Source organism: Aspergillus aculeatus (assembly GCF_001890905.1).
Source record: "Aspergillus aculeatus ATCC 16872 unplaced genomic scaffold ASPACscaffold_11, whole genome shotgun sequence".
Lineage (NCBI taxonomy): Eukaryota > Fungi > Ascomycota > Eurotiomycetes > Eurotiales > Aspergillaceae > Aspergillus > Aspergillus aculeatus.
In genome coordinates, this window is record NW_017962986.1 from 637480 (window position 1) to 657703 (window position 20224).

Consider the following 20224-nt stretch of genomic DNA (forward strand, 5'->3'; position numbering starts at 1 on the left):
ATACAAGAACCACACATAGCTATCTGAAGAAGATAGACGATTTTTTCTATCTGAATGCATTCTAGCCGGGATGAATTCAGGTTGGTAACATGCAAATAGTCGCTCGCAAATGCGTATACCTGAGGCGCAGCCAATGACAGCCCGTGGATCACGTGATGTTTACATACAATCCACGTCGAGTGACAAACAATCTTCCAGGAGTTGAAGGCAGTGCACCAAGTACCACTGTCTGACTACGAGCATTTATCACCACTAAAGCTTTTTTTTTCAGACCCCAAACCTTTTTGTGCAGGCGCGAATCGTCTGCCTCGTGATATACCCTGCCTGGGGGTAAATCACCCACAACCATGGCTAGCCTTCGACGGTCAGCCGATCCCCTGTCCATCTGCAAGAGGTTGCACAAGACAACACCCGTTACCCATCTATGCACGCGCAACCTCTCGTTCCTCCGGAGGAAGCCTCTTATCATTCCTCATTCACAGAACCCTTTATTGCGCGATGAACCTGTCGAAGAGGCAGAATTCCCTGGCTACAGGTCCGAAGATTACTATCCCGCCAAACCGGGCGAGATACTTGCCGACCGCTACCAACTCGTTACTAAGCTCGGTTGGGGAATGGCCTCGACCGTATGGTTAGCGCGGGATATGAGAGGGTAGTTTCCTGTCGATACATTTGTAAAGTGTTACACTAATGCTAGGCGCGATGCAGATACAGATGGCAACAAGAGACAGTCGTCGCGCTCAAGATCGGCAACACTAATTGCGACGCAGAGGAACACGAATGTACCGTCGAAAGACACATCCCGCCAAGCGACGCGATGCAAGAAGGTCGAATATTTCTTCGCACGGCACTGGAGTCTTTTGTCATTGAGAGTAAAGCGGGTAAGCATCTGTGCTTGGTATACGAGGCTATGCGGGAATCGATGCGTGACTTTCGATGGCGTTTTGTCGATGCTCGGATACCTCTCTCATTGATGAAGCTATACATCAGAATGCTACTTGTTGGGCTGGATTACCTTCATCGCGTTTGTCGGATGGTACATACAGGTACGAATCGATGAACATCTGCTTACCTGATTTGAAGCTGATAAGATGTTCCCTAGATCTCAAACTCGACAACATCATGATGACCTTCGAGGACCCATCGGTCTTGGATGAGTTTACCGCATTGCAACTCCAGATGCCCATGGACTACAAGATTGACTACGCCGGTCGATATGTTTACCTCTGCCATAATGAATTTGGGCCGCTGAGAAAAGTCAGAAATATCCCCAAGATTGTGGATTTCGGGTCGGCAATCAAGCTCAATCCCGATGCCAAATGCATTTGGCCGATTCAACCGCATCACTACCGGGCGCCCGAGGTAATTCTTGGCTGTGGCTGGAACACGGGCGCAGATGTCTGGAATATGGGGATACTAGTGCGTTGATGTTCCTTCAATGTGTTAACTGCTAATACTTTGCAGCTTTGGAACCTTCTCCAAGGTAGTAACCTGTACACACAGGTATACGATGCTCAAGGATACTATAATGCTAGGTCGCACCTAGCGGAGATGATCGCCTTGTTCGGAACCCCTCCTCCAGAAATGCTTGCAAGAGCCCGGGAAATGTCGAATCAAAGGTGGTCTCCAAAAATAAGAATGACAGGTTGTAATGGGAAACTATGTGACACGGTCGAAGACTTGTTTGATGGTCCCTTCTTTGATGATGAAGGTAGCTATCTCCCTCATTTCGAATAAAGTATATTGCTAATTGCAAGACAGGCAAGTTCCTGTATCCGGACCTAATTCCCGAGCGCAAGCTCGCGGATACGCTTTCCCTGCTTGACGGTAAAGACAAAGAGAACTTTCTGGATTTGACCGGGAAGATGCTTGTGTGGGATCCAACGGAGAGATCAACGGCTGCTGAGCTGGCTGAGCACCCCGCCCTTCAAGATGACTGAAGCTTACCCCTTCTCCTGTACTATTAGCGGAGTTAGACACTGAACATACTTCTCTCTCTATTATAGACTAACCACCGAAGATAACTGGATCTAAATTCACGGTAAGTGCTGTATTTTCATCAAAGGTGCGAGACATGGTCAACCAGCTTGATTCGACCTCGGGGAGAAAATTGCAGGAGAGTCAAGCGACATGGTTGTTGACCCATACAAGGATATCAGTGGCCGACTCCTCTTCCCATGCTTCTCGGTATGTATGTAACCATGGCATTCTGGCTGGGTATGTTACGAAGTGAAACATGATGGTCAACCTTTTTTCTTTTGTTTCTTTTTTCTTTACTTCACTTCTCTTTTTTGTTTTTACCAATGAGGGTTCGACATCATAGCCTGTTAGATACCCTCACGACGTTGATTACGGACTTGACGGGCCATGGCATCGGCCTTCATACTCACCATAGCATTGTGCGTGGACCATGACATTCTTAGTCACGCAAGCGGCGATATGAAAGAGAAAGGCGGTGATGGTTTTAACCCGAGCTTCTATGCTTCAGTATGGAGACTGTTGCCCTTCATACCTTAGCGAGAGTATCGACTTCCGCCCATGGTTGTGACCATCGTGTAGTGAGAGATAGACAACAACAAGCTTCAGAATCGTCAACCACATGCAAAAGGACACTCAAATGCATGGGATAGTTCTATGGGGATAGGTCTACAAACTATACCTGGGATTGAGATGGTACTGTACTTGACGATCGTGATCCATGGAAAAGCTTTAAACTACCACGGGTTGTGGTAGCACGGCTGACTGAAACCGCAGGCGGGATGGGTCAGCAGTGGTAACAATACCGCCAGCCGAGCCAAATCCAGCCCCTTCTGACTCAGCATCGCTTGACTGTTCCTTTCAAGTGGTGATTTCATCGAGCCACTTATCGTATTCCCTTGGAATCTCCGGATAGTTGGTATCCCCTGTGAGACGCTGTACCAACCTGGCCTCGGGTAATGAGATCATGGACTTTCGAAATAAAGAAATTGCGGGGAAGCAGATCTTCAGTGCCCTCCGCTCCACCCTTACACTTTATAACAACACTAAACTCCCCGAACGCCTTGGCTAGATCCACGATCTGCGAGCAAATCTGTGCTTGTAAAGCTTCATCATGGAGAGTCTTTTCAACCATCCTCTGGGCTTAGTGTCCTACTTTCCTCGAGTAATCCAGTTCATCAGCTCCGTGATCGTCCTTGGAATCACTGCTTGGGCTGTGCAGGAGACGAAAAATCTTACGGTCATTTATAGTTTGGTTATTGTAAGCCGTCGTTGCTGTTCTGGAACTCGAAACACTGCCGTGCTGACACGAGTCCAGTCTGTCCTTAGCCTCGTTGTCGCCTCTGCGGCGCTTCTTTTCAGCTGTATGATCAAGCGCCAGAGATGGCACATCTGGCCGATACTGATCACTGACGGAGTGATGTCCTACTTGTAAGTAGTATTACCACGTAGGTGTGGAAATGCCTGGAAATGTTCTGACGCGTGGTGTTGCAGATGGCTCGTTGCCTTTGTGTTTTTGGCGCAGAACTTCAACGCTGTGAGCTGCCGTGTCATTCTGTGGAATGGGTTGACGGCTTGCAGCCGAAAATATGCCGCAGAGGCATTTAGCTTCATCGCATTGTAAGCCATTCTGGATGGTACGGTGAACACTTCCCATAAGATGCTGACCTGTCTAGTTTCTGTGCTCTGGTGGCACTCGGTCTCGATATAGGATACATCTACTGGGCAAAGCCAAAGATCTCAGCCCCGATGCAGGAACGGGGGCGCGAGGATCAGTTGGGCCAGAACCTGGCGAATGCCGGGGTGATGTAGTTTCGTAGTGAGTGCGGTGCCTGTCTCGGGATTGCTCGGTTCTGGTTATACGGGCCGTTTGAGTCTATGATGTCAGTTTCCGGATGCGCACTTTTTGATTCTATGTATAAGACAGCTACGTCGTCCGTGTCATTAATATGTAACTCGAAAATATTGCACACGCAACATATATTATATTTAATTTAACTCTGTCCTGTGTGCTATCGCCGTCATGCCAGCCACAGCTTCGTGAGTTTGCCACGAATATGCCCGAACGGTGGCCACGTGACTAACTATGCTTGCCGCTGCAGAGACGTCTGCCTTGTCATACTAGCCATTTTCATTCCCCCTCTCGCAGTCTTGTTGAAGCGGGGATGTGGACCCGATCTCTGCATTAATATCGTCCTGACTCTGCTCGGTGACATTCCGGGCATAATCCATGCATTGTAACACCGCCCGGTAGATATCGTTGTTCTGCAACCATCTCGCTAACGCATAATAGGTTCATCGTTTTGACTTCCCGTGATAGACGGGACTGGAATCAAAACCAGTACTACCATCAGGGCCGATACTATTAGTCCAGGTTCTATCTAACATTGTCTCCACGCATTGTCGTGTCGATTCAACGAAGTAAATCATGAGGATCATTAACTCTTAACTAGTTGTAATGTACATAGGTGGATTTCTTGATTGGACTTCTTCCTGCATGGGACCTCGCTTATTATCACAATTCACCTTAGTAAAAAAATGCGCTAGGGATGTATCCAGGGGCGCCCGCACCCTACCTACTTACGCATAGTATGTGTAGGGTCCGCAGTGGAGGCCGAGCGGGATTTCCTCCCGTATCCCGCCAAGCTAGCCACATAGAGTTTTATAAATTTTTCGGTTTCTTATAGCAAGTCTCTCCAGCTCGATCAAGATACTTCGACTCGAAAGGAATTTTTGACACGAGCTATGCACAAAAGTTCTCAGGCTGCAGAGCCTTCGTCTTCTGTGCGAAGTTATATCCCCTCAACAATGGCCACGCGAGATAACATCAGCAGTGGAACCCGATCTGGCGCATTTTCAAATCCTGAGTCGGATCATGCAACGTTTGCCTTTCCACAACAATTCGAACAACATGAACACGGGAAGATATGTCTACGAGCCGAATGGTGGCGATCATCACCTGCATTACCTGCATCACCGGCCTTGGCAATCTGCTCGCAGGCCTGTTGACAGTATGCATTCCGACCATCTCGACCGAGCTACAGATCCCAGCTGCCCTCCAGCTGTGGCCTACCTCGGCCTTTGCCCTCGCATATGGTTGTACTCTCCTCCCTTTCGGGGCTGCCACTGACATTCTCGGCTGCCGCCGCGCGTGCTTACTGGGAGGCTTAATACAAACAGCTAGTGCGGTAGGAGCTGGCCTCGCCCGCATCTCCACACAATTGATCGCCCTGCGCGTTGTCGCAGGAATCGCCGTCTCCTTTTGCCTCCCCGGGGCGGTTGGTGTCACTGCTAACGTCTTCCCCGCCAATCAGAATCCGCGTCGACGCAGTATGGCCTTCGCTGCAATGGGTGGGGGCTAGGCGGTCGGCTTCGGCCTCGGTCTAGCATTGGGGGGCATCTTCTCCGACACTGTCGGCTGGCGCTGAGGATTCCACGCGACCGCCCTTCTTAACGGCGCCGTCCTGGCTCTCGCTCTTTGGGCTTCACCCACCCCCACCGACACCTCCTTGGGAAAACCCACGCTCACACGGCTCGCCCAGGAAGTCGACTAGGTCGGCGCCCTGCTCATCAGCATCAGCCTTGCGCTCTTGTCTTACGAACTCGCCGTAGCAACAAGCGGCACTGATGAGTCTACTACCTTCGCCTCCCCACTCAACATATTGTTGCTCTGCATCGCCACCCTGCTCATCCCAGCTTTTATCTACTGGATGCACCGCCAAACCCGCCGCAATCGTCCGGCCTTGATCCACAACACGCTCTGGACCAACCTCCCCTTCACGAGCATCTGCATCACCGTCTTCCTCCTCTGGGGCACCTTGAACGCCGGCGAACAACTCACAGCATTATACCTCCAAGACGTTCGCGACGTCTCCGCCCTGACCTTCTCGCTGTACTTCCTCCCCGCCCCGATCTGCGGGTTGCTGATGAACGTCGCCATCGGCGCGTTGCTACCGTACCTGCGTCCCTCTGTCACCGTTCCCGCCGGCTGTCTCGCAGAAAGGAGACCAGAGCTTCGTAGGTTTCTCAGCTGAGCTCTGATCCGAATTTACTTTGCAATATCGAAGTACTGTGATCTTCTTCTCATGCCCAGAACTGTTACGAGCAGTGATCTTGATTCTTAAGTCTACATACTAGTGTAGTAAATACACATTACATGTTTCCCAGTCCTACTGCTGGCCCACACACCGTGCCACTGAGACGTATGTGCAATTTCCTCCCCACACCTTCTGCGCATTCGCAGATTAATCACTCATGCAACGGCAACTCTGTCCCCGACCCGCATCTATAAGTCCCCTTCAAGAGCTCCTTGACCTCCGATGGATAGACCCAATTGAACACCGCCATAACGATCAGCATCATCGCCGCATCAAAGATATACACCCAGTACTCGTGCTGCAACAGCGTGCCCGTCTTCCCCTGGTCGTACTCGATCAGACGGAAGATGCACCGGATGAAGATAAAGACGCTGCCGATGTAGAGCGCGTGCATGTGTCGTCTCCACGGCACAGTTCTCTTGTACCGCTCCGCAAACCCGGATTTGACCAGTCGCACGTGGAAGAGCACGCTGGTTAGGATGAAGAGACCGAAGAAGATGATCTGGATGATGAGGCCGATCTTGATGATCGTCTCGCCGGTGGAGAAACTGCTGGCTTTCTGCTGGACAAGGATTGATGCGCCTGTTGGTCGGGCGGGGATTGTGTGTTGAGTTAGTAACCTCGCTGGAAGGGAAAGAACGAAGGGAAAGGAGGAGCTTTTACCTCCAGCTTGTGTGAGAAAGGCTATAATGTCTCCCAAGACGAAGAGCTTGGTCAACCACGAGCGCCGCACAATGCAGAATTGCTCGCCCCCTGTTATGATGATGATGCGACCGAGGGTCATGTAGATGCTGGCGGCGAAGAGGGAGGGCGCGATGAGGATGAGGATCGTCTGGACCGCTATTGGGCCCAGCTTGTAGTTGGGATATTGGCTACCTGAGATAGCCCTCTATACCTAGCGACATTATGATTTGCTCTCCTGAGATCAATGTGAGATGAAAGCATGAGGGATGGAGACTGACCGCAATGTATCCCGCCACCTCAACTACTCATCTCCCGGTCCTTGTATCAGCGACGACCGCTCGGGGGAACATAATTGATCGTGCATACATACAGTAGCCGCCAGTCGTGAAGGCAATGAAGAACCAGGTCCTTGTTCGAGACAGTTGAAAGGTGTGGTAAAATGTCGTTGCTGCGAAAAGGACAGCAAAGACGGACGCGGCCGCAACGGAGGGTACATAGTTGTACTCTCCCATATACTCGACTTTGAGAGTCATGACGGAAGAGGGAGCATACTGATCGGCTCAATAGTGTAAATCGGCTACTCTCCTTAATGGAAAGCAAACACATTGTCCCAAGCGTCCATTTATACAGAGCTCGGCTTCGGGATTCCGCGTCATCGTCTCCACTGGAACCCAGCCGGACAGTAGACAAGGGGGGGGTCTCAAGCTAGATCGACCTAGCAAATCCATGCCTTGCTATAGCCAACTACCTATGGCACTTCGCTCATGAGGAATTCGCAATGACAGCCGCCTATGTAAGCGGGTGGACAACGTAATTCAACTTCTACTTGTGCTTGGGCCACTCTCCATACATGCGGGATTTAGAATATATCGGAGCATCGGGGCTCCGAGTTGCCGACCTCCCGACCACCGAGGTTTGAGGATCCTTTTCCCTCCACACTTTCTCTCGACCAGTGGGGTGCCTGAATGAGGCTGTGGCAGCGTTTGCCGAGCCAGTGTCTGTCTGGCCTTAGTATGATATTTAATCCAGCAGACGAGCTGCTTCCGTACGGAAAGGCCCGGACTTGAGCTTATCCATGCAGTATTATGATCTCTTTAGACGAGGCCTAGCTCAGTCGGGGGACCACACAGATGTACTGCTCTCCATGAGTAATGTTCGGTACCATCAATCAGCATCATTTGACCACTCATATAGAATGGTGGTATGCATTTTGAGATCAGGTACGCACCAATATATTGGATGAAATTAGCCGAGAGCGAGTAACGAGGTCCGAGAATAGAATTTAGGTTACGGAATACACGTCACAGTCACAATCCGAGGCTAATGCTATCGTTGAAAATCATTCTTCCACCAAGACACTCGCCTTCCCGCCTATGGTGATTCCTCCTTCGACCCACATCACCTTCTTTACACCCTCTGAACACCAGAACGTTCAAGGATGCGTGCACAATCTCAATTGAAATCTCGGCTGTTGCTCATGATATCCTTCTTTCGATTTGTCCTTGCTGACGAATCCATCTCAACGTCTGCTCTGGCAAATTGTGGCCCCAACACAGCCATCAGCGTGACCTATTTCGATGCCAGATTGACACGGTCTGAAACTCTCGACATCGCGTTTACCGGATATCTCAATATACCGCAGATGTGGTGCTGTTGGTGTATGGATACCAGATCCTCAACGACACGATCAGCCTGTGTGACCTGGGCCGGCACAGCCTCTGTCCACTTGCATCTGGCGCACTCGATATACCCCAGGCAAGCGTGAACGTGCCATCCATCGTGTCAGTGACTCCAGGTAAGTGACATGACCACTTCTTTATTCTTGCCATAATATTCCAAACTGACCGCGACTGTGAGCTAGGTAATGGCTACACTGTTCCGGACCTCGATTCCACAATCTCGTATACATTTACAGTGACTCGGCTCGAAAGTCTATAGCATGTCTTTCAGCTGTTCTCTCCAACGGGCGCACTGTCGATCAAGCGGCTGTTTCGTGGGTTCTTGCGGTCATGACTGGGCTGGATTTGATCGGCTCCGCTATTGCCATGATCCGAGGCCATCTTCATTCCGCCACACAGCTTTCCGTCACGTCACTGGATTTGTTGGGCTTCATGCAGTCGCAAGCAATGTTTGGCCTCTGCTCAGTCAGGCTACCACCTATAGCACAGTCCTGGACACAAATGTTCCAGTGGACTATTGGAATTGTACGGTTCGGGTTTGTCCAGTCGTTCGGTCGCTGGTACTTGCGTGCGACAGGAGGTACCCCCTCTACTGTAGTGGACAACTCAGAAGCATCTCAGTGATTGTAGAGAAGCGAGGGTTCTCCGATGCTGTGCTCAGTTCTGGCAGGAGTCTTCCCCGAAGAACGGGTTCGAACGTGTCAAAGGATAACGAAAACAGTGTGAAAGGCATTACTCGAATGGCCTATACCGAGCTGGCATTGAGCCCACTAATGTATTCATGACGGCATATTTCTCATTCATGTTTGTCGCTGTTATTCTCTTTGTGGGGCTGGCGACAGCTAGACTGGGGCATGCCATTCTGAAAAGGTCGAACAAGAACAAGCTTCCGCGCTGGCTTGAGTCCGCACCTATGCGCTTGTTGAACACTAGCAGAGGCCTGTGCCTTCTATTTCTGACCGTTGCCCTCCCCTCAATTGTCCGATTTGCCTTTTGGGAGTTCACACAGCTTGATTCCACCAGAATATTGGTTTGGCCATAACCTGGTGCGCCGGGATCACCGTATGCCTCGGGTGAATTGCAGTGAGAACCATCTTCTGCGTCCAGAGAGGTCAGAAGTCTGGCCTGACCGCAGCATACACTCTGTCATCGGGCTTCATTGACGCAAAGGATGTGCGATTAATTCAGTTCTTCCATACAGCCGACAGATACTACTTCTTTGCCATACAACAACTATACGACTTTACGGGCGGGCTTACCATTGCTGTTAGTCAGTCTGCTCCAGTTCCACAGGCTATAACCCTCTTGGTTATCAATGTCATCATGATGAGTCTCGTGATCTGGGTTCGCCCTTGTCGAGAACGAAGCATGAATCGTCGCGCCATCGCAGTGGCGATCATCGAGTTCTTGACCTCCGTCTGCATCCCCATATTCTCGGGTATCTTCAAAGGCTCACCAATGGCGGCAAGCGTTGTTGATGTGATCTTTTGCTTGTATAATATGGTCTATGTGCTGGTGCTTGTGGTCTATCTGCTGACTTCAGGGATCAATGCCGTCCGTATAAAGGAGCCTGAAACTCAGTACCAGAGCGTCGGCGACAATCGCGAATCGTTCCTGAACCTACGTGTTTCACCTCCGACAGAGCTCATGGATCTGAGTACCACCAATTGCGGAGAGCCCAAGCCTTGTGAGCATCAATTTTTAACTCCACCAGTGCATAACGAATGAGAGGAGAGGCATACTTGAGATTGTTAGACACATACCCTGCAATAGTTCAATATAATACGAAATCAGTGGACACAGTCTTCGTACTACACAAATACTCCCCGAACTTGGTTAAAGACATTCATTGAGTACCAACACTAGAATTGCAATCTCTTATGGTTTGATCCGTCTCGTTTATCGCTTAAGTGTATCATGAGGATACCGGACGGGCGCTTGATAGGGTCTGATGCATGAGATATCTGTTAGATGGCTAGGCCTACCCGGGAACAACAGCAGAGTCGCAGCCATCAGGACCCAGGGTTTGAGCAAGAAGTGTGGATGTAATATCAGAAGAGTGAATAAGATTTTTGATTTGTACGCCCCCACATCACGCATTGAAGGTTTACATTCATGGTTCTGCCTGTGACAGCCCTCCTTCGTCATTCATTCTCTCAGTATCGCAAACTTCACCCGAACCATTCTTTCCAGTCATACTGTATGTACCAAACTAATTCCACAAGGACATCCTCTCTCTCTGTCTCTGTTTTCGTCCTTCCAACCATAACCTGTCCGACCTGGGAACCTCAGCCATAAACTAACCTCTAGCCGTGATGACCATGTTTTACCGTTGATTCACGCAGGTTGAGATCGGTATCGAGTCCACCATTGGACTTAATGAGACTTGGACCGTTCTCGAGGCATGCAACGGACACGTCTTTCAATATCATCTAGGCGAGGGAAACCCAGAAAACCTACCTGCATCCTACGCCACCGTCCGCCTTATCTGCAAGAAAGCCAACAGCAACATCAAAGCTCACATGAGTCTCTATCGGCAGATCCCTACCGGGGGTACCGAGGCCGAGCCTTCAGCGGTCCGCAGCCAGCAAGCCCAGACCAGGGAGACCTGGGATAACCCACCAGAGCTAGTCGCCTTGCGCAAATTGACGCGTAAGGGTTCAAAGATTACCCCGCGCTTACTGGACTCCGAGACCACATGCCAAGAGGGGGGGGGGGGGTCAGGACTCAATCCGGGTGGGTTCTTGAGCTACGTTGAGTGGGAGGTGGTGCCCGGTCGACGTCTGGCAAGCCGCATCGGGGTCGAGAGCAATGCCTTTTGGTCAAATGGAGCCTGAAGAAAGGGCATTGATTCGTCAGCACTTCCGGAGGAATTACCTGTGCGTCTGTTATTCTCTGGGGTACTTGGGGTCGTGCTGACATGGAGGCATAGCCAGCTTTGTAAATGGGGATTCGCGCCGCTTCACGGCCGGGCGTCGCAATTCAAGATGCTGAGTCTTCAACTCTGTCAGCATCAATGCTGGAGATGGGGATCCAACCCTGTAATCATTGATTTAGCCCTGATGGCAACGGCAGATATTTTGTCGGCTTCTTCATGGCTCAGACCACGGATAAGAGGGAGAACTGGAGCCCGTTGCACTGGTGTGGATGGGGTTTTGCCAAGCGCCCTTCATCCATGGCGGGTTGGGGCCAAATCTGGGATGGATCGACTGAGGGTTGGGAATGGTAGAACCATGTTCTCATGCATTTTCTACTTGCAGAGAACACCTACGGCTTGAGCTCCAGGTCTAAAGGCGCTGTCTTGTTGATGGGTACTGGATGAGCTTTGAAGCAGCTCTTCGGGCGAATGCCTGATAAAGGAGTGCTAAAGTGATGGAAGTGTTGTTGAATAATATCATCGAGGACTTAGTTGCGCTATAGCAATTCTTGTACGCTCAAATGAGCATTGAGACTTCTTAAAGTTGCTGAAATGTCTTCAATTGCATAGAGAGGAAGGTAGGTCGCAAGTTTATGGGTCGATCGAAAGGGGAACGCAGAACGACTCCCAAATGACTTTGATTGTTTTGTTTTTGAAGGAGGTTGTTGCTCTCGGAATTGAGGCAAACCTTGACTGAATTGAGTTCTTACGATTATCCTCTTTATTGCGAAGGAGCTGATGAACACAATGTGTTCCACAATCAGTGCGATGCCCATGCTTCTCAACAAGTTTTCATCCGGATGGATGGTGCCCATAACACGTTGAAACGCCCAGACGCTTTACCAAGCACTACGAATATCATCCCAGAAGTGGAATCAGCCCATACCAGCTACCGAGGTCGGACAAACATTATCGGGAACACATGAGGCAGGACTAATCCATCTCCTGCCTGGGACTCATGAAACTGAATACCAAAGACGCTTTACCGTGAAGGATCCAATAATCCCCATCATACCGCCCGCGCTTGTTCATGTAGGCACGGAACTCGCTTCCAGGGTACTCGCGAGGTCCGTTCAGCCGTGTCCCAGACGTTTTGCACGTCGGTTGCTGGGTTCAGGACTCGCAGGACAGGGCGACGACATCGTCACCAACGGCAGCAATAGCTCTTCTCGGCCTGCCTCTGCCAGTAGATGGGCGCATTTCATCCGAATCAGAGAGGTACAGGCGGCCGAGCAGGTCACTGATACTATTGCGCGGCATGTACTCCTCGAACGGCCACACACCGATCCGATGCAGCTCGCGTAGATACTCGAATGTCATGTTCTGGCGGCAGGGGCAGGTGGCGGAGCCGACGATGCGTGCGACACGATTGAAGAGGTCTCGTGAGCGATGATACGCAGGCGGCTGCGGGTGGAGATGATTTGCTCTGATGTGTTCAAGCGGTTTGCGTTAGCTAGCAGGTTCCGCCGGGGTGGGGGTGGGAGGTGTTGTTAAGAAACCCACGCAGGACGCGAGGTGGCAATTGCAGATGTTCCACATTTTTTGGGTTGATCTCATTAATATACCCTTCGCTTCCATAGACCAGTTCCTTCGTCAGCCGAGCAAAGAGGAACGCATGGTCAAACACCCAACTCGGGTACAGAAGCTGTCGATGGTAGACCAATGTCTTGTAGTCTGAGTCCAGCAGGTTTGTTGTAGAATATTTCTTGTGCCACTTTTTGAACCATCCTACCAAGTCCTTGTCCTTGGGATCGACCCCGTAATTCTCACAGGCCAGCGCCAGAAACCACACATCCACGGACGTAACTTCACTGTTGGTCACCTCACCGAGAGTGTGGTGGAGCTGGCACAGGAGGATTCCCATAGCCTTCAGTTCATCAGTCTGAAGCGTGATGGAAAGCACGTTTTGAGAATTGGCAGCCGGCGTAGCAGCAGTCAGTAGGTGTCGGAAATTAGGAGTCGTACTCAGGAGTGTAGCACGACTTACCTCCATCGTCACGCGAATCTGGGTTCTCGGTCGGCCATTGTGCTGTACGGAGGATGAAGGTTCCTGAACGACACGAGCTTCAGGTTGGGGGAGCATGCCAAGATGATGCCTGTGAGCATCCTTGGTTCTTCGCTGAGAAGAGGTAGCCATCGTGTTGGTCCCGTGTGTGATGAGATGAGGAAGGAGATGTTGTAAGCTAGCTAGTGCACTGATTAGAGCCCGCAAGGCTAGTCAGATGAGGTGTGGTGAAGGATGTCGGTCTAGTGGGGAGGAATGAAGCTGGAGTGGAAGAGAGGAATGAAGAAAGAAGAGTGTGTTGCAATGTCAGAGACAACTCCGGCAAGCTCACCTGGCTACTAGTTTGTGTTGTGACCAGCTAGTTCGCCAGTGGCTAAGGTACCACTGCCAGTAACACTTATGGCTCAATCGATCATGACAGACCACATGTGTGTCCCAGTGTTTTTTTTCCAGGCTGTGAGGCTCAATCTGGCCCGTGCGTGGTGTTACAGTGAGAATTCGAAAGCAGCCCGAAGACCAACTTCTGCTACCTCAAAAAGACACTCCACTGCGGTGAGAGACAGAGAAGTGAATGTGATATTCAGCCCAGGCTTAGATACTATTTGGAATTCGATGCTCACAGCCGATCGAACAAAGGATCTAAAACTGACATAGTTACGAGGTCATTGCTCGAGAATGATCGCCCCAGATTGTACTAAATGGCTTACATGGGGACATAACTCTTGTGTCTATCTTCTCATTTGGCAGAGTCTCGACCAAAAGCTTCTAGGTCCCGTGCAGCCTGTGAAATCTGGGGGTTCTCTTATGAGGATAAGTCTGCGCGGCGCCCTTGAAACATTTGCAGCAAAAATTCAAAGGGAGCCATCTACCCCAGTCAGCCTGGACCGAATTCCCTGTGTCGCTGATCTGTTGACTGAAATTATAGATAACTAGATAGCATCATGTGACTGGATCAAATTGACCAGCTGTTGCTTGAAGTTATTCTGTACAATGTCAATTCTCATATTACTTGCAGCATTTTATTTTTGCATTTATCAACGCTAACATCGATGGATAAGATGAACCCATTGCTCGGCAAGGTTCCTCCGTACACCGCACTTCTTACTCACTCACCGCGTCATTCGATCCATCGATCCATGCTCTATTTCTGCCAAATACCACTGAGCTTGTACTGTGCATTTGTTCACTCAACTACCACAGAAAATTTTACGAGTTAGCCGATCTTGTTAACTCGACATTTGCGCTCTTCCACTTTAAGTAATTCCACTTTTACACTGCAAGATGTCCCCACCACGAATTGTGAACAGGAAGAGTCCTGGCACTGTCTCTATCATTAGCCCATTCAACTGGAGCTGCATGTAACCCAACATACCAACCCTTCGAGGATGCTCCTGTTTACAAACACGCCACGTTTCGAGTTGACCCCACAACACTTCTCAACTCGTCCCAGTATTTCCAGAGCAAACTAGAAACAGCCCCTGAATAGGCGAAAGACTGTTGTTGAGATTGATTGCCACAGCATCACTGCATTGGAGATCATCTTGCGGAAGCTACACAATACTTTGGACCAGAAAGCCGTGGACGATGCTTCTTTGGCAGACGTCTGGTGTCTGAATTTCGACTGCCGACTATTTCGCATCTGCCCAGAACCTTACACAATGGTTCGAGGTATGGTGCACCCACAAAGAAAGCCAGGTCGACCCAGGCATGGAACTGAGCTTCTATCGAGAGATCCTGCTTCCAAGCTGCGCTCTGGAACATGCGACAATTTTGCTCGGACAACGAAGGCCCTTATGTACCAGAGCACAGAGCATATCACCGCGTGGTGCCCACCTAATGTGCGAATGCCGATTTCCGCGCCGATTTTGCGTAAGTTCGATTGTACAGTCTCAGTCATTCTTGTCCAACGTGTCTTCTTCTCCCCTCGAACACAGCGACGTCCTCCTTGCTAACACCTAAGTTGTATGGATGTAATAGGGCAGTTGAACGCCGCCCGTGCCACTCTCCACGATGCCATCCACGACCTTTTTGGCCGCGTTTCTAGCATGCTTCAAATATCACTGCCACCTTGTTGCAAGTGCACCGTGTTTCAATACCTTCGGGAGCTGCAGAGAATTCAGGTCTGGCCTCTCAACGAGTGCTTGAGACACCAAGGCATTGACGAGTTGATCGACCGCTTAGCCCACTTTGAAGCAGATCGAATGCACAAGTATATCGAACCCTCAGCGGACCAACCGGCAGACTGTCCCGTGTGCACCGCAAACTGGAACGGTGTTGTCAGATGTGCGGCGAGTCGCGTGGCAGGCTTCTTTGAAGGGCTCTGTCTTGATTGCGTGTTCGGAACGGCCGAGAAGGACCATCTTCGCGATGATCAGCACTTTGATAAGAAAGATTACTGGATCTGTTTGGAAAGCGACGACAGATTTGATCGTGGGTGTCGGATCCACCACGGAAAGCCCACGTGGTACTTTAGTTTCCTGGGGCAGCAACCACAACAACAGGGACCCGCAGCTCGTTCTGCTGGTCTACCTTATCGCCTCTCGAATCGATGTTGACTAGCCTCTTCGAATTGAAAACCCTTTTGGAGGATTTAAGTTGCCTTTGTGTTTCTCTGGGCGGTCTTCTAATGCTCCCATTCTGCAATGTTGATTTGACTTAGCTCATCTTATGTAGTAAAAAATCGACAAAACTAACTTCAAGCTTCGGATCTTCAATGTGATTTTATGATTGTTATCGAGCCACAAAGGATGCATAGTCATACGGCGAAGGGTGGGGATTCCTTTGAGAATGCTGCGTAGTAGACGAAGAATCCCCAGTTGGAATACATTTGGATATTGGGGTCGAAAAGAAAGTCTTGAGCCGAAACAACCATGTCGGAAATTCTATCAAGGTTGGATCCGAAATGTATATCTTTATGGAGCCAAGCCAGAGAGAAAGAGAAGAAATTGAAGCTTCAAGTGGGCAGTTAGACGAGATATAAGGTGCTTGGTGGTGCCTTGTTTTTACGGGACTAGTCAGTGGAGCACGACTCGTTCGGTAACAGTAAAGTTCCACCACCTAGCCTTTGGGCTTGTTACTCACCGATTAACTATACTTCTTGGTAATAAGTGTTCATACACGTGTTCTACCATCGGAAGACATGATAGAGAAACTACCAATAATCAGACATATTCTTTACAAGTTGTTGATCATCGTGATTTCGAAGTAAGACAAGCGGGAAGGGTGCATACTTGAAGTAGAGAATCCCGTAGATAAGAGCAATGTACATTACACCTTGATCGGGAAGTCACTCGGCTCCTGAAATAGAGCTGGAAAGGTCGAATCAGGGCTTCTAAAGGATTTAAAGGGGAAAGGTCTCCGGAACAAAGATGATACGAATATGAGGACCTCGGCAGACATCCACAGCAGTAGTCAAATCATCCTTGTCCAACCCCGCCAGGGGGTTGGTGAAGCTGCCGATCAGGGACCGGAGGACCGGAGCGGAGACCACAAAACATCCCCAGCCTAGAATCATATATTCGTGCACTTGAGAATCCCCAAGATCACCCATCGATGCCGCCTCAGCGGCAAGAACGGAATATTTAAAGACCCCTATCAAAGATCAAAACCCAAGGAACAAGCCAAAGTTCTGGGCGTATATGACAGCAAAGCTGAAGAGGAAAAAGATGGTCCGGGTAGTTATTTGATGATGGCTCCCCGATAATAGGCAGCTCCCAAAGCCACAACCAAAGTATGGGTCCGAGTCAAAGCAATGGTCAGTTGGAAAGGGTCTCTCTAAAGTCACAGTAGAAGGTGGTGGGTTGCGAACCAATTTCATAGCCCACCATGAAGAGTGCCAGCCCGAGCGTAGTTGCTACCTTGCTAACACCAGTAATGCCGGGGGTGTAAGTCGCAGAACCGATGTAGTTGGCGAAAATGAGAAACCAAACCGAAGACGTCTACATCAGTCAGTTGGCGGGTCTGTACGAAGCGATGAACGCTGGAGTCACCACAATCCTAGACCATGCGCACCACATCTGGTCCAATGACACCACCGAGGCGGGTCTGACTGCCACCATTGACAGTGGTGCTCGGATGTTTTGGTGCTACACCTTCCACAATGTGACGAATTACACTTTTACCGAGCAAGTGAACAAGTTCGAGGAACTCGCCAATAGCGGCCGCTTCGACGGCACGGCCACCAGCCTCGGCATCGCCTACGATGGGTTCAACCCTGGTAGTCCGGCCGAGACCGAAAAGGTCATTGAGCTGGCCAAGTATGTCTTGCCTTACCTGTTGTCAGACCAAATCTTGGGAAGTTCATCAATAACCGAGGCTTCTTCTTTAGGGAATATAACGTCTCGGTCATCACCACTCACTCCCTGCAGGGTATCTGGGGAGGTATGTTGCCCCTCTTGAGATCAAAGTCAAGTGGACCAGCTTGCTAATCAGTTCCGCGTATAGCCATCAACTCGCCGGAGGATCTGAATGATCTGGGGATCCTTAACACCACCATTCCCGTGGTCTTCTCCCACGCAAGTTTCTTGACCGGCGAGGGCGCATCCTTGTTGCGCAGCACGAACCAGTATATCTCTATCACCCCCGAATCGGAGATGCACTACGGCCACGACCATCCCCACAGCCACCTGATCCAGGACCAGGCCGCCTTGGGAGTCGACACGCACTTCACCTATTCGACCGACATCCTGACGCAGGCACGGCTCTGGCTTCAGAGCGCCCGTGTCGCCTTCTACCGCTGGGTGCTGCAGAACTGGAACATTCCGTCCAACAACCCCATGTCCGTCGACCAGGCATTCCTACTAGCCACGCGCAAGGGCGGTCTTGCCCTGCGCCGACCCGACCTCGGCGTCATCGCCGTGGGAGCCAAGGCCGACGTGGTCGTCTGGGATGGTAACACTCCCGGTATGCTCGGCTGGGACGACCCTGTGGCGGCCGTCATCTTGCACGCCAACGTGGGCGACATCAAGCATGTGCTCGTCGACGGTAAATTCCAGAAGCAGGACGGAAAAATTGTCAGCAGCACTTACCCGGCCGTACGCGAGCGCTTCCTCGCCACCGCGAAGAAGATCCAGGCGATCTGGAAAACCAAGGCCTACCCCGTTTTGGAGGGTGAATTCCCCGAGTCGGGCTTCTCGTACGGTCGGGTTCCGCTCGCCGATACGCAGACTGGTGAGGGTAATGGGTATGGCGAACAGTTTCTGTGAGGGACATTGTCGGTCCTGAGCATGGTGGACATACCCATAAGTGTGCTGAACGCGGTGCCCTTTATGGGTACAGGTAGCTTTGGGAGAAGTGTTATCGGTCTCTCTGTATTGCGATAGAATGTATAATTAGTCAAAGAATGTAGAATTAGTCTCATTGAGAAATATTAGGGGATGAATCCTGCAAAGTCTGGCACCGATCAATTAGTGTAGATTTGTTCCTAGCGCGGGGTTTGGAAGAATTCGTCGGCGCCGGTAGTTAGCTAATTAAGTATCCTCCCCGCATAAGCCCTTCCCGCATAAGCCCTTCCCGCATAAGCCCTTCCCGCATAAGCGCAAGTCAAATCTTGGTTATAATAATAGATCATATCGATTCTAGGTTACATTCTGACGGAGAGCCGGGCCAGCCTTCCATTGGCTGGGCAGCTTACCGCCTTCCGGTCACCAAGTTAGTTAGTTCTCCTGATAGCCATGAATCCATGTCTCTTCACGCTTCCCATCACATTCCCTTCTGCAATCCCACCATTGTATAGAGGAAACCAATCAATACTGCAGGCAATCTCTGAAGCTACACTAATATCAAAGTCACTTTTAGTTCAGAGTATATTCATGATTACCCCTTCCAGGAAGTAGATTAAGCTCATATCTGCCAATGTATGACAAGTTTTGTGTTCTTCAAGGTTGCTGTGAGAGTACCAGCATAAGGTATTATTAAATCAAAGACCGTGAAGGTAAAGGGCCACTACAGGCATATCTCAGTCCAGCTGTACTGTACATTACTGTATGCAGACCACCTGATACGCGACCATTACATAGGTAATCTTGCCATCTCCTCCTTACTCCAGTACCGTCTCATATTCTCCGCCCCGAGCGTCTTGACCTCCTGATCGAGATGTGTCCAGAGCACCTCCCTCCACCCCTCCATCTTGCCCCGCAGCACATCCAGCTGGAGCTCCTCGTCTCCATGCAGACATCTGTCCAGATATTCCTGAAACCCCTCCAGCCCGGCATGGATCTCGCGATGTTGCCGCAAAAGCTCAGCTGCTTGCCGGCCTCGCCCCGTGCGGAACTCAGGCATTCGTTTCGCCAAGTACGGAAAGATCCGCGTTTCTTCGATCTGGTGGTGGATCTCGAGGTGCTCGGCGAACCGCAGCCCCTCGGTCAGGAACTGCCCCATGCTAATGTGGGCTGGTCGTCGGCCACTGGTCGCGGCCTCCCACAGGATATTCCACGAGCGACGGAGGAATCCATGCTGAAAGTTGCCACATAGATATGTCAATAATGGCTTATTACTCACACCAGCCAGGGCGACAAGGAAAAAAACGAAATCAAAATCGTAAGGAGAACAAGGGAAGGAGAGGAAGAGGGCAAGGAAGAACTGACAAAGTAGTCCATTTGCTCAGCAGCACGATTGTACACCTTGAACTCTTCTGCAGACAGGGGCGGATAGTCTTGTGGCTCGATAGTCATGGTAGGCGCTGTTTTCGCATTGCTATGCGTAATGAATCTGGGCGATTGTGGCGATACAGCCGTGATAACACGACGAACGCTGTCTTTCAACATGGGGATGCGTTGAAGAGGTGTGCAAGATCAAGGGGCGAGGGCAGGCAGGATCACTTCAACTACAACGATGAAAAACTGATACCTCAGTTGGATAGGGGATC

At 50.4% G+C, this 20224-nt stretch overlaps 8 protein-coding genes across 8 annotated transcripts; 5 read left to right on the forward strand and 3 right to left on the reverse strand.

Annotated features, from left to right (window-relative positions):
* The first annotated feature begins 259 nt into the window (after window positions 1–259).
* Window positions 260–1997, forward strand: ASPACDRAFT_122190 (uncharacterized protein). Its single transcript, XM_020196506.1, has 5 exons — window positions 260–652; window positions 709–1046; window positions 1103–1419; window positions 1465–1711; window positions 1762–1997. The coding sequence occupies exons 1-5, from the start codon at window positions 348–350 to the stop codon at window positions 1938–1940; spliced, it is 1386 nt and encodes a 461-aa protein (XP_020054721.1). The 5' UTR covers window positions 260–347; the 3' UTR covers window positions 1941–1997.
* A 1094-nt stretch (window positions 1998–3091) lies between these two features.
* Window positions 3092–3789, forward strand: ASPACDRAFT_44885 (MARVEL domain-containing protein; the record flags this gene model as incomplete). The annotated part of the gene is made up of 4 exons (XM_020201504.1): window positions 3092–3238; window positions 3296–3408; window positions 3472–3597; window positions 3654–3789. The coding sequence occupies 4 exons, from the start codon at window positions 3092–3094 to the stop codon at window positions 3787–3789; spliced, it is 522 nt and encodes a 173-aa protein (XP_020054722.1).
* Window positions 3790–4904: 1115 nt separating this feature from the next.
* ASPACDRAFT_1857673 (uncharacterized protein) lies at window positions 4905–6011 on the forward strand (the record flags this gene model as incomplete). The annotated part of the gene is made up of 2 exons (XM_020197564.1): window positions 4905–5307; window positions 5590–6011. 2 exons carry the CDS (start codon window positions 4905–4907, stop codon window positions 6009–6011), a joined length of 825 nt encoding a protein of 274 aa, XP_020054723.1.
* A 64-nt stretch (window positions 6012–6075) lies between these two features.
* ASPACDRAFT_53291 (RTA1 domain-containing protein) lies at window positions 6076–7291 on the reverse strand (the record flags this gene model as incomplete). Its single annotated transcript, XM_020202729.1, has 5 exons — window positions 6076–6103; window positions 6284–6656; window positions 6738–6963; window positions 7037–7059; window positions 7129–7291. 5 exons carry the CDS (start codon window positions 7289–7291, stop codon window positions 6076–6078), a joined length of 813 nt encoding a protein of 270 aa, XP_020054724.1.
* Window positions 7292–7953: 662 nt separating this feature from the next.
* On the forward strand, window positions 7954–10165 carry ASPACDRAFT_53292 (transient receptor potential ion channel family protein; the record flags this gene model as incomplete). The annotated part of the gene is made up of 6 exons (XM_020202730.1): window positions 7954–7978; window positions 8401–8553; window positions 8620–8688; window positions 8742–9057; window positions 9167–9467; window positions 9545–10165. The coding sequence occupies 6 exons, from the start codon at window positions 7954–7956 to the stop codon at window positions 10163–10165; spliced, it is 1485 nt and encodes a 494-aa protein (XP_020054725.1).
* Window positions 10166–12467: 2302 nt separating this feature from the next.
* Window positions 12468–13491, reverse strand: ASPACDRAFT_61897 (uncharacterized protein; the record flags this gene model as incomplete). The annotated part of the gene is made up of 3 exons (XM_020203719.1): window positions 12468–12780; window positions 12920–13236; window positions 13342–13491. 3 exons carry the CDS (start codon window positions 13489–13491, stop codon window positions 12468–12470), a joined length of 780 nt encoding a protein of 259 aa, XP_020054726.1.
* Window positions 13492–17274: 3783 nt separating this feature from the next.
* ASPACDRAFT_44890 (amidohydrolase family protein) lies at window positions 17275–18563 on the forward strand (the record flags this gene model as incomplete). Its single annotated transcript, XM_020201505.1, has 3 exons — window positions 17275–17615; window positions 17687–17739; window positions 17803–18563. 3 exons carry the CDS (start codon window positions 17275–17277, stop codon window positions 18561–18563), a joined length of 1155 nt encoding a protein of 384 aa, XP_020054727.1.
* An 805-nt stretch (window positions 18564–19368) lies between these two features.
* ASPACDRAFT_44891 (hemerythrin domain-containing protein) lies at window positions 19369–20030 on the reverse strand (the record flags this gene model as incomplete). The annotated part of the gene is made up of 2 exons (XM_020201506.1): window positions 19369–19812; window positions 19944–20030. 2 exons carry the CDS (start codon window positions 20028–20030, stop codon window positions 19369–19371), a joined length of 531 nt encoding a protein of 176 aa, XP_020054728.1.
* Between the last annotated feature and the right edge of the window lie 194 nt (window positions 20031–20224).